The sequence below is a fragment of the Eptesicus fuscus genome, chromosome 23 (genome assembly GCF_027574615.1).
Source record: "Eptesicus fuscus isolate TK198812 chromosome 23, DD_ASM_mEF_20220401, whole genome shotgun sequence".
Classification (NCBI taxonomy): domain Eukaryota; kingdom Metazoa; phylum Chordata; class Mammalia; order Chiroptera; family Vespertilionidae; genus Eptesicus; species Eptesicus fuscus.
Window position 1 is genome coordinate 26,378,303 of NC_072495.1, and position 12,200 is coordinate 26,390,502.

Here is a 12,200-nt window from a genome sequence, read left to right on the forward strand (position 1 = left end):
TGATCCATGCCAGTGACAGGTCTCTGGGCATTGAGCCTCAGGGCCCTGGAGGAGACTGCGAGTGGGCACGTGACCAGCAGGTGGCGCTGCGGCGCTGCCCTGGGTTCTGCCTGGGGCTCCCTCACCGCTGGGGGGTCCTGGTGGCCTCTGGGTTGGGAGAGTCACTGAACCCAGACAAGGAGGAAGGAAGGACAGGAATTCTTTTGTTTGTTTAACACAGAACCGCGCTCCAGGGCTCCTGAGACACAGCCTGACACGGAGCCTGTGACACAGGTGGAGGGAGCCCCACACACAGAACCACATGCAGTCACGTCTGCAGTCAGGACGCTCGCTCCGCTCCCCCTGGTCCACGGGACGCCCCGAGCCCTTCCCTCCACCACGTACTGACCACATCCGGTCCCCACAGGCTGGAGGGCCTCGCCGAGTTACCATGGCTGCTCACCTGGCCTTGGAGACGCCCCTGAGCGAGTTCCTGGAAACTCACCCCCATCGTGACCTGAACAGCCCCTAACATTGTAGTGTACCCCCATCTTACAAAGGACGCCTCAGAAAAGTTGAATTATGGAGTCATTTATTAAAGGCCGGCGGTATACGAGGGGATAAAGCTCCAAATCTCGGAGCCCCGAACAGCTTGCCCGTCGGGCTTATATTGGGAGAATATCACAAACGTATCGATTACATCGTTGGGTCTGGAATGAGGGACCTGTTTCACGATTTTACCGAAGTGAAACTGAGCCAGTTAGTTATCTAAAGTATCTACGAGTCACTGAATCAACAGAAACACATTGTCTGGGACGGACCACGTGGACAATTTAGAATAATTGTGCTGTCCAGATTCTGGATCCCTGAGTCAACAGGAATGCACTCTCTGTAGCAATTTAGGACAATTTGTGCTTTTCTGATTCCGGGACCACTGAGCCAACTGAAACTCAGTTATCGGTCGCTACTGAGACAATTTAGGATAATTGAACTGTCCGGGGTCCCAGAGGAATGTGCTTCGATGACCAGTGAGATCACAATCAATGGGACATTCAAACCACCATCAATGGAGTATTGGGATAGCATACATAAGTTCAGAAAATCAAAATAACTTTCTATTGTTTTAGCAAACAAATAAGTACAGAACCCAAACAGCAGATTCTACCCGGGATGATTGCTACCATGCTTCACTATGAGCCCCGCCAGCCGGATCGACGCCTCATCACGTGTGAGGTGGGATCAGAGCTCACTGGGCATGAACTTGGCAGCATCTTCCTGGACTGAAACCAAATTAACTTATCAGTTACGTCCATGCTGGCACCCCCCACGGCTGGGCCCAGGATGAGACGCTGCAGTGAGCGCCAGTATCTGTGCCAGTCAGACCAGGAGGTGGGAACAGGGACAGTGACCTGGGGAGCAGCAGACACCAGCTGGGCTCAGGGCTTTGGACCAGGGCGACGTAGTGTGTCCTGTGGCCAGCAGGGGGCGCTGTGGTATCGCCCTGTGGCCCCCACACAGCTGCTCACTGAGGACTTTCCACTCACAGGAGCCTGGGCCTGGGGGCGGGGCCCTGTGCGCCCTGATGGGGACCAGCTGTGTCTGTGCTGGCAGCGCCCCCTGAGCCATAGCCTCTGTGTGGTCTCAGCAGGTGCTTCCTCCCAGGGCCCCCAAGGGGGGAGCCCACCTCCATGCCCCTCAGTCTGGGGTGTGAGCTGAGCTCCAGCCCCAGGGCCCAGGGAGGGGCTGGGCAGTCCCTGGAGGGACCCCCATTTGCATGGCAGCCCCTCCTCTGGCAGAGGGTGGGGAGAAAAGGAGGCCTGGGCAGCCCAGCCCCACTGTGGGCTCAGGGCTGTGAGCACCATGGCCTGGACTCCTCTGCTCCTCGCGCTCCTCTCTCACTGCACAGGTAGGGACAGGCCTCAGGTACCCAGCTTACCCCCCAGCACCACTCCTCTCTTGTCAGAGTCTTGATAAACTTCCCTTGGGTCCCTGAGCCCTCACTCATGAGTGTCTTGTTTGCAGGGTCCCTGTCCCAGTTTGTGGTGACTCAGCCGCCCTCCCTCTCTGCATCTCAGGGAGCCACAGCCAGACTCACCTGCACCCTGAGCAGTGACGTCAATATTGGTAACAAATATATATACTGGTTCCAGCAGAAGCCAGGGAGCCCTCCCCGGTATCTCCTGAGATTCAACTCAGACTCAGATAAGCACCAGGGCTCCGGGGTCCCCAGCCGCTTCTCTGGATCCAAAGACGCCTCGGCCAATGCGGGGCTCCTGCTCATCTCGGGGCTGCAGCCTGAGGACGAGGCTGACTATTACTGTCTGATTGGGCACAATAACGCTTGTCACAGTGACACACACAGATGGGGAAGTGGGACAAGAACCTGCAACTGCAACCTCTCCGGTTTGGACCAGTGGATGGAGCATTGACCTGTGGACCGAAGGGTCCGGGTTTGGTTCATGTCAAAGGCACGTACCTCCGCTGCAGGCTTTTCCCCGACCCGGGCCCTGGTCGGGGCACATGCAGGAGGCAACCCATCGATGTGTCTCTCTTACATCGATGTTTCTCTCTGTCTTTCCCTCTCTCTTCCACTCGCCCTAAAAATCCATGAAAAAAATACACTAAGGTGAGGATTAAAAAAACAAACAGTAAAATCCCCCCCAAACCTAGATCTCCCAGAGTTTTGGGTTATGACAACTGAACATTTTAAAACAACTTGTATATATGCAACTTTTCCTGGAAGGCCCTTTCCATCCCTGATGGGTCTGCTCTCAATTTTCCCTCCATGCTCCTCCAGGGCCAGGAAAGCAAACAAAACCATCCCAGGTAAGAGGGCGCGGAAATGCGGCCTGTTTTCTGGGTGGACTAAAACTAGAGACTGTGGGCCGACCGTTCCCCCTCGAAATGAGGAACATTTGTTCTCTTCCCACCGAACCCCCATTCTCATGCCCACCAGGAGGCTGGAGTCCTGTTGGGTCTTCAGACTGAAAGCAGGGAGAATGCTCAGCCGTCCAACTGTCCACATGTCTGTCAGCCAATCAACACACCCAGAATTTGTACCATCGCCTCGTGCGCGGAGACCCCGGAATCACAGGGGAGAGCGCTGTGCGGGTCAGAGAAGGGGTGGATGGCTGCGTCACAGGGAATACAGACTCCATGCTCCTCTGGCTCCCCATTCAACGGAACTAGAATCAGACGCACTAAGGACTGTGGGAGGGACTCACAGCCGGACCGCTCCCTTACGTACACGGCACAGGCATCAGCAGGGCAAGTTTCCGGTGGGATACAAACCGCCCTGCCCCGGACCTCAGTTGACACAGATCACCCGATTTAAAAAAAAAAAAAAAATCCATGAGAAAAATAATGTCTTTATCGGGGTATGAAAATAGAAAGGAATTTTATTTTTTTAAAATATTTTCTTTTATTGATTTCAGAGAGAATGGGGGGAGGGAGAGAGAGATGGAAGCATCAACGATGAGAGGATCATTGATTGGCTGCCTCCTGCACGCCCCCTACTGGGGATCCCACTGGGCATGAGAATAAACGTGACTACAGATCCTTAAGAGCGAGCACTGAGCCCGCTGGTGTGGCTCAGTGGTGGGGCATCAACCTATGAACCAGGAGGTCACGGTTCGATTCCCTGTCAGGGCACAGGCCCGGGTTGCCAGTTGGATCCCGGGTAGGGGGCGTGCAGGAGGCAGCCGATTGGAGATCCTCTGTCATCATTGATGTTTCTATTTCTCTCTCCCTCTTCCTTCCTCTCTGAAATCAATAAAATATATCTTCTACAATAAAGAGGTAATATGCAAATTGACCATCACACCCTCGTGTCACAAGATGGCTGCCCCCACATCATCACAAGATGGCCGCCCTTACATTGTCACAAGATGGCTGCCCCCACATCATCACAAGATGGCTGCCCCCCACATTGTCACAAGATGGCCAGCAGGGGAGGGCAGTTGAAGGGGGGGACCAGGCCTGCAGGTGAGGGCAGTTGGGGGGACCAGGTTTGCAGGGGAGGGCAATTGGGGGTTATCGGGCTGGCAAGGGAGCAGTTAGGTGTCAATCAGGCCAGCAGCGGAGTGGTTAGGGTGCTATTAGGCTGGCAGGAAGAGTGGTTAGGTGTAATCAGGCAGCCAGGCAGGAGAGTAGTTAGGAGCCAGCATTTCCAGATTGTGAGAGGGCTGTTCAATTGCCGGTTTAGGCCCAATCCCAAGGGGTCCCAGATTGGAGAGGGTGCAGGCTGGGCTGAGGGACACTCCCAGTGCACAAATTTTGTGCAAGAGGCCTCTAGTGTGTGTGTGTGTGTATATATATATATATATATAATCCAGATGCAAAACCCAGAGCCCCTCCAGGAGTGCTGGGGGGGAGGAAATGGGCTGGAGGACATGTGCTCTGGGACCAGCAGGGGGCGCTGGTGCACTGGGACTGAGAGCTCAGGGCTCTGGGCCAGGCGGCTAGGCTCACACTCTACTGGCTCCTGCACACTTGGGCAGGCAGGTCCTCACTCAAGTGTGACCTCCCTGCACCTGGGCCCCAGGAGCCCCAGGAGCCCTCAGCTCTGACACCCACACTTGTCTCATAGCCCACCCTCCCCTCATGGAGTCACTGTCCAGCCTGGTTTACAAAACTGACAGACACACGACACAAATAGGTTTGCTGGAAGCAGCGTGATCTCCGCGGCTCCGTGCACACAGCGGAGGAGCCACCGCCGGAGGGGCTTTCTCCCTGTCAGCAGTGAGGCCTCAGCCAGAGTCCCGGGATTCACCAACATGGTCACGTGTGTCCTCTACCTCCTCACGCATGAACCACGCGTTGCCCTCCGGGAAAGGGAGATTGAGAGGCGCGGGCGTTTGCTCTGTTCTCCGCTCCCGTCACCTGGCACAGGTGGTCCTCGCCCATCACTTCTGCCACCTCTGACCTCTCATCCAGGGTCCTAAGGCAGAAGCTGCTGGCTCTGCTCTCCATGTCTAAGCCTTTATTTAAATAAGTTTAAAATGTGAGCGCTCCCTCCCTCTCCCTCTCCCTCCTCTCTCCCTTCTGACTTCCTCCTCTCTCCCTCCCTCTCTTCTGCCCTCGGCCACTCCATCCCAGAACCCCAGTTCCGGAAGGAGGTCACTAGAACTATGATGAAGCTGAGGAGGAGGAAGACAGCCTGTGTGAGGGCCCAGCATCTGCCTCTTTCAATAACTCCCCCCCCCCGCCCCCCCAAGGGGACAGCAGGGTGACCCTGGGCAGGACTAGAGGGGAAGCTGATTTGCATGAGGCACCTTCTCCCCTAATGGGGGTGGGAGGCATGAAAAGGCCCAGGACTCCCCACTGCAGCCAGGAGCCTGAGGAGGCCACATCCTGTGAGTGTCCCCACCATGGTCTGGACGGTGCTTCTGCTCCAGCTCCTGGCGCACAGCTCAGGTCAGAGGAGGGGGCTCTGCATCCTTGGGGGACACAGAACAGCAGGGTCTCAGGTGACCTTTGTCCCTCATAACCCCTGTCTCTCTCCTGTTGGTTTCAGGGGTGGATTCTCAGACTGTGGTGACCCAGGAGCCGTCCATGTCAGTATCTCCAGGAGGGACAGTCACACTCACCTGTGGCCTTAGCTCTGGGTCAGTCTCCACTAGTAACTACCCCAGCTGGTACCAGCAGACCCCAGGCAAGCCTCCTCGCACGCTCATCTACAGCACAAACAGCCGCCCCTCTGGGGTCCCTGCTCGCTTCTCTGGCTCCATCTCTGGGAACAAAGCCGCCCTCACCATCTCGGGGGCCCAGCCCGAGGACGAGGCCGAGTACTCCTGTGCTGTGCATCTGGGTGGTACCACGTATTCACACGGCGGTGCAGGCGCACGGGGAAGTGCAACCAGAACCCCTCACAGGCCAGAGCGGCCGCGTGTGAGCAGAAGGAAAGGAGGGTGCTGCCAGTGGTCACCCCCATCCTAAGGAGGGGGCTCCGTGGCCCCGTTTTCCTGCCCGCTGGCCGTCCCCGGGTGCCCCCCTGCAGTCTCTGCGGGGGGGGGGGGCATATCCCCACGGTGACTCCGCGAGCCCGGGGCTCCTGTCTCCCTGCCTGTGACCGAGGGCAGGGGGCTCAGCTCCAAAATACATCCACCAGCACTGGGCCCAGAGCCCCCCTGCCACTCCCCCGCTGGACGGCCACAGAAGCCACAGACACAGTCCCTCATGAGTCCACACACAGAGGCCACACTTCAGGGGACGGGACCCTGAGCACGGGGGGTGTCAGGGGCCCAGTGGTCTGGGCTCAGCTCCCCCTCAGCCCAGAGGCCAGCTTGTCACCGCGGGAGAGGAGCTGGGGGGGACTGGAATGTTACCCCATGCACATGAGCATCTGCCCCCTCTCTGTTATTCTCTGAGGGAGGCGCTCTCCCCCAGGGGAACCAGCTTGTGGGAGCCAGGCAGTGTCTCTGGGGACCCACGGGGGGGCGCTGCTCTGTCTCCCTCCTGCATGGGAGGGGCCCTGGGGCCCTGCCTGTGTCTCCCAAATCCAGGCTAAGACCTCCTAATTCCGGGGGATCAGTTCGCTTCCATTCCCGCCCCGATCCGCCCACAGGAAGTGTGTGTGACCCCGCAGGGCCTGGGGGTGTCAGGGTCCGTCTGTGGGTGGCACCCCGGAGGGACCCCCGCTGCTGACGGGACCCCCACGGTAACACGGTGGAGGCGTGATGAGCGCCCCCGTCCTTTATCTGCCGTCACGTCCGGGGCTTCCTGGCCGCCGCTCCGGGATTTCTCATTTCTCACCCGTTGGAGTGGAAATTGGTGTCGTTTGTGCTGTGAGCTTTCCAATTCCTTCGTTCTTGGGTGTTCATACTTCTCCTTGACTCAGATTCGGCACATATGATATTACCCACGTTTCTACACCGGAAGGGACCTATTTGTATGCCAGTAAAATAATTTGGGGTGCATACTAGTCCTTAACGGAACTGGGGTTCTCCAAGACAGAGGAAGAGAAAGGGACAGAGTCCTGCACGTGTCCGCACACAGGAAGTGACCTAGCAATTCCAACACGGACGCCGAACCCCGTCTTCCCTTTACGTACGATGAACGCCCACTGCGTGGGTGCTGTCACCCTCAGCCACGGGAGGGTTCTCTCTCCCTGTCACCCCCCAGCCCCACACCCCACCCCCGGCCCAGCCTCCCCGTTCCTTCCGCTCCACAGCGGCCTGCAAAGGGAGAGGAGGTTGACAATGTCCCACATGTTCACACAGCGTGGCCACCCTCGGGGCTGCTGACATTTCTGATTGAGGCTGACAGGTGTCTCGTCACCTCATGGTGACCCCGTGCCTTTCCCTTCTCCAGCCCGTGAGGACGTCGGAGGTGCCCGCAGTGATGGCTCCTTAGAGCGAAGGAGACCTGCGACCCCAAGGCCGGCAGCGCCCTGGTGTGGGGCACCCCGCGCCCCGGGCCTCCCGCGGCTGCTGAGACAGCTGGTCAGACTTCGTCATCGGGGGACCCTGTCCCTTCACCCGCCAGACGTTGGCTCTGTCGCTTTCCAGGGATCTCGCTTCCGGGGGGAGGGAGGCGTGCTAGGTGTCCCCTCCAAAGAAGGCAGAGCGGGACTCCAGTGGGGAAGGGAGGCCGTGTCCCCAGGGCTGGGCTTACCCCTGGGATGAACTTGACAGCTGGGGCCCAGAGAGGAACATACTCATGTCATCACCCCGCCCTCGGCCACTCCATCCCAGAACCCCAGTTCCGGAAGGAGGTCACTAGAACCATGATGAGGCTGAGGAGGAGGAAGACAGCCTGTGTGAGGGCCCAGCATCTGCCTCTTTCATGATCCCCAGGGGACAGCAGGGTGACCCTGGGGCAGGACTAGAGGGGAAGCTGATTTGCATGAGGCACCTTCTCCCCTAATGGGGGTGGGAGGCATGAAAAGGCCCCGGACTCCCCACTGCAGCCAGGAGCCTGAGGAGGCCACATCCTGTGAGTGTCCCCACCATGGTCTGGACGGTGCTTCTGCTCCAGCTCCTGGCGCACAGCTCAGGTCTGAGGAGGGGACTCTGCATTCTTGGGGGACACAGAACAGCAGGGTCTCAGGTGACCTTTGTCCCTCATAACCCCTGTCTCTCTCCTGTTGCTTCCAGGGGTGGATTCTCAGACTGTGACCCAGGAGCCGTCCATGTCAGTATCTGCAGGAGGGACAGTCACACTCACCTGTGGCCTTGGCTCTGGGGCAGTTGCTAGTGGTAACTACCCGGGCTGGTTCCAGCAGACCCCAGGCAAGCCTCCCCGCCTGCTCATCTACGACATAAACAACCGCCCCTCCGGGGTCCCTGACCGCTTCTCCGGCTCCATCTCTGGGAACAAAGCCGCCCTCACCATCTCGGGGGTCCAGCCCGAGGACGAGGCCACCTACCACTGTCTCACGCACCTGGGCAGTAGTTTGCATTCACACGGCGATGCAGGCGCACGGGGAAGTGCCACCAAAACCTCCTTCTGGGCGCAGAGCAGCTGGGCTTTAGCTGCGGGGCCTCGGGACCAAGACATCGGTGGGCTCCCGCGTCCTCCCCCGGGACGCTCTTCCGAAGCCCCGGTCTGAGGTCCCCTCCTCTCTCCTGCGCGGGGAGCAGCAGACCTGCTGGTCGCGAGGGCTCCCGGGCTGACCTCTGACCTGGTGAGCTGGGACAGAGGTGACTGACGCTCAGGGGTGCCGCCCTGTTTCCTGGCTCCTGGCTTGTGCCATGGCCTCCCTGACCTCCTCTGGACTCGACCTCCCCCAGTGCAGTCAGGAGGCTGATGGTCACAGTCACCTATGTCATCACACCCTGGGGACACGCGTGGCCCTCCGTCTGCCATGCCCTGGGCCTCAGCACCCTAGAGTGGCGCTCGGGGCAGTGTGGGACCCAGATGGGAAACCGGGTCCTGCACCTTCACTTCACAGAGTGCAGGGACAGATGTGATCACGTGATATGGGGGTCACATGACCAGAGGCCCCTGAGATCCAGCCCAGTCTGGATGCTGAGGCCTCATAGATTATCTCCTTTCTCTTCAGTCCTCCAGGGGAGAAAAATCTGCAAATAATATAATAGAAATTTGCTCAGGAAAGAAAAATCCCAGTATCTTAGGTTCCAGAAGGAGCGGTAAGGGCGGGATTAGAAAGGAGTGCTGAAGGCAAACCCATTTCTTCCCCAAGGACCACGTCCCTCGATGCCTCGTGTTCCTGTTTTATATTCGTCAAGTTCATGGTGTCCTGAGGCGTTTTGGTGCCACGCGACTGCGTGGATTGCATTTAAAATCATTTTTAAGCCCTAGCCCCGTGGTCGGCAAAAGGTGTGCCCAATGGGCAGTTCACAGGTAATGTGGCTGGAGATTTGCAAAGGCCTGTGGGTAAGCAAAGGCTTGTGGGTAAGCAAAGGGCTGTGGGTAAGCAAAGGCCTGTGGGTAAGCAAAGGCCTATGGGTAAGCAAAGGGCTGTGGGTAAGCAAAGGCTGGGGTCTTCAAAGGGCTGGCGGCTCTGGGTTCTGCAACCAGGCTGGCCATCTTTCCATGATCACAGGCAGCTCCCTGGTGGGAAGGATGGGCCGCATTCCCGGGTGAGCTCCCGGGTCCACCTGCCTTCTTCAACCAGAACAAAACCGCAGCGAGCAGAGCAGGGTCCACTTCTCCCTGGTGTTCTGGTCCTGCCCCACCCCCTGCTCTGGCAGGCGAGCACCCCTCCCCCTCCAGCTGCTCCTGTGAAGGACTGTGTCCCCTTCAGGAGCGTCCCTTCCGCTCAGCACCCAGAGCGCGCCCTCCTCTGAGCCCCCCGCAGGGACAGATCCACTTTGCTCTCTGTTCCCCTCCCTGTGTCTGCAGCTGCACAGCAGCCCCAGGCTGTCCCGGGTCAGGGTTCCTGCGCCCGAATCAGGGGCAGGTCCCTCAAGGCTGCACCTGGGTCGCCCCCTGGAGGAGGAGTCTCGGGTGCTGGAAGCACAGGGTTCAAGGACTCTGTGAAGCAGGCTCTGGGGCAGGCTGACAGCAAAGGGGCACCTGGGACCGGCAGAGGGCGCCGCGAGACCGGCTATGGGGGTGTCTGCAAAACAGGGGCTCCCAGCTGGGCAGCCCTCCAGGGACCCCAGGCCCCAGGGCTGGGCCCTTTGATTCCTGTGAGAACTGGGCCGGCCTGTGGTCTCTGGGCCTGAGTCCCCTGCACGTGGCTGTGTGCGGCCCAGCAGCTGCTTCCTCCCAGCCCCCTCCCGCCCTGGGGACACTAGTGCACCAGGCGGGCCTCCCTGGGCAATGGCCCCGGACCCCATCTGTGCCCCTGGGAAAAGGGCGGGGGGGGGGCATATTTGCATGAGCAGCGCCCCCTCTGCGAAGCCAGCTGGGCGGGGATAAGAGAGCCTGGAGCCCGGAGCAGCTCAGCCTCCGCTCTGAGGACCGAGGATCAGCTGTGAGCACCATGGCCTGGGCCCCTCTGCTCCTCCTGCTCCTCGCTCACTGCACAGGTAGCCTCAGGCCTCAGGGACCCGGAGAAGCTGCCCCCTGACCTTCTTCTCACCCCCCATGTGTCTGTGTCCGCAGGGTCCCTCTCCCAGCCTGTGCTGACCCAGCCGCCCTCCCTCTCTGCATCTCCGGGAGCCACGGCCAGACTGCCCTGCACCCTGAGCAGTGACCTCAGTGTTGGTGGTAAAAGCATATACTGGTACCAGCAGAAGCCAGGGAGCCGTCCCCGGTATCTCCTGTACTACTACACAAGTACAAGTTTGGGAACTGGGGTCCCCAGCCGCTTCTCTGGATCCAAAGACGCCTCGACCAACACAGCGCATCTGCTCATCTCGGGGCTGCAGCCTGAGGACGAGGCCGACTATTACTGTCAGGTGTATAAGAGCGATGCTAAGCACAGTGACACACACAGATGGGGAAGTGCGACAAAAACCCAACCTCCTGCCCCAAGCTCCTGACATATGTACGGAGGCAGCACATGCCCGACTGGTACCCACAGACCCACGCCCCGGGGTGTGTGGTTTAAGTGATGCTGCGAGCGGAGGTACCACATACCCACAGAGGAGGAGAGCCAGGGGGCCAGACGCTGTTCAGCACAGAACACGCGGGACAGAGCCGCTGGCTTCCCTCGGAAGTGACCGCCTCACACCGTCCCGGGAACCGCTGGTCCGTTCCCGCAGACCACGGGGAAGGGATAGGCCAACCAAGGGGGCGGCGAGCACATGCGCCGTGGGAGCCAGGATGGCACAGAGAGGCGGGCAGTCCACCTGGGAAAGGATGATGGGAAGAGCCGCAATCCCAGAAGATCCAGAGACGGGCTGGGTACGGGGGACCCATCAGCCGCCGGGAAAGCTTGGGAAACCGGCTGGTCAGTTTGCAAAGGCGCCTGGTCCTTCCCACGGGGGAGAGAATACAATCAGCTTAGCAGAGAAGTGCCGCCTCCCCCCCTCTCCCTCCCTCTCTCTCTGTAACTCCCACTGCCCTGTGCTCTCACTCACACATTCCCTCTGCAGCAGCCGCCTGGGGCCCACGGACCACCGGGCCCCAAGGCTGAGCTTTCACACGGCAGAGTCTGGCGTTGGCCCCAGTTCTGGCCCCGGTAGGTCAGCAGTGGCCTTTTCGAAGGGGAATGGACTGAGATGGGACTCTGGGACCTGGGACAGCCAGCTAAAGCTCACCACGCCACAGTCCCTGTCCCTGGGTCCTGGGATGTTTTCCTTGAAACAACACAGTTTCCACCGGCAAGGATTCCGCACTGACTCCTCCCCCTTTTTGTGTGAAATGCTCATGATGACTCTTTAAAGTTAAGACGAACTAAAATGTACAGCAATGTAACAAGGACAATGCCAGGCAAACACAGGCAGAACTGACAGCCCCTTTTCCATAGCAGCAAACCAACGGGCTGAAGGTGAAGTCCACCCGCACGACAACCCAGAGGCCCCGATATTTCTTAGGAAAGATCAGGCTTCACCGCCGTGTGTGTGTGTGTGTGTGTGTGTGTGTGTGTGTGTGTATCCCTGTGTGTGTGTCTGTGTGTGCGTGCCGTTGTGTGTGTGTATCCCTGTGTGTGTGTGTGTGTATCCCTGTGTGTGCCGTTGTGTATCCCTGTGTGTGTGTCTGTGTGTGACTCTGTGTGTGTGTGTCTGTGTGTGTGTCTCTGTGTGTGTGTCTATGTGTGTGTGTGTCTGTGTGTGTGTGTCTCTGTGTGTGTGTGTGTGTGTGTGTGTGTGTGTGTGTGTGTGTGTCCGGCAGAGAGTAACCAGGGGGTTATAGATCCTATGATT

General features: G+C 59.0%; 4 gene segments (V, D, J or C); all 4 read left to right on the forward strand.

Annotated features, from left to right (window-relative positions):
• The first annotated feature begins 1,839 nt into the window (after positions 1-1,839).
• Positions 1,840-2,408, forward strand: LOC129148189 (probable non-functional immunoglobulin lambda variable 5-48). The segment is given in 2 exon segments: positions 1,840-1,885; positions 2,002-2,408. Coding segments are annotated over 2 exon segments (453 nt in total).
• Positions 2,409-5,339: 2,931 nt separating this feature from the next.
• Positions 5,340-6,487, forward strand: LOC129148190 (immunoglobulin lambda variable 8-61-like). The segment is given in 3 exon segments: positions 5,340-5,394; positions 5,495-5,791; positions 6,483-6,487. Coding segments are annotated over 3 exon segments (348 nt in total).
• Positions 6,488-7,920: 1,433 nt separating this feature from the next.
• On the forward strand, positions 7,921-8,530 carry LOC103304862 (immunoglobulin lambda variable 8-61-like). The segment is given in 2 exon segments: positions 7,921-7,975; positions 8,076-8,530. Coding segments are annotated over 2 exon segments (501 nt in total).
• A 1,834-nt stretch (positions 8,531-10,364) lies between these two features.
• Positions 10,365-11,470, forward strand: LOC103304761 (probable non-functional immunoglobulin lambda variable 11-55). The segment is given in 3 exon segments: positions 10,365-10,418; positions 10,495-10,785; positions 11,430-11,470. Coding segments are annotated over 3 exon segments (378 nt in total).
• Positions 11,471-12,200: the final 730 nt, after the last annotated feature.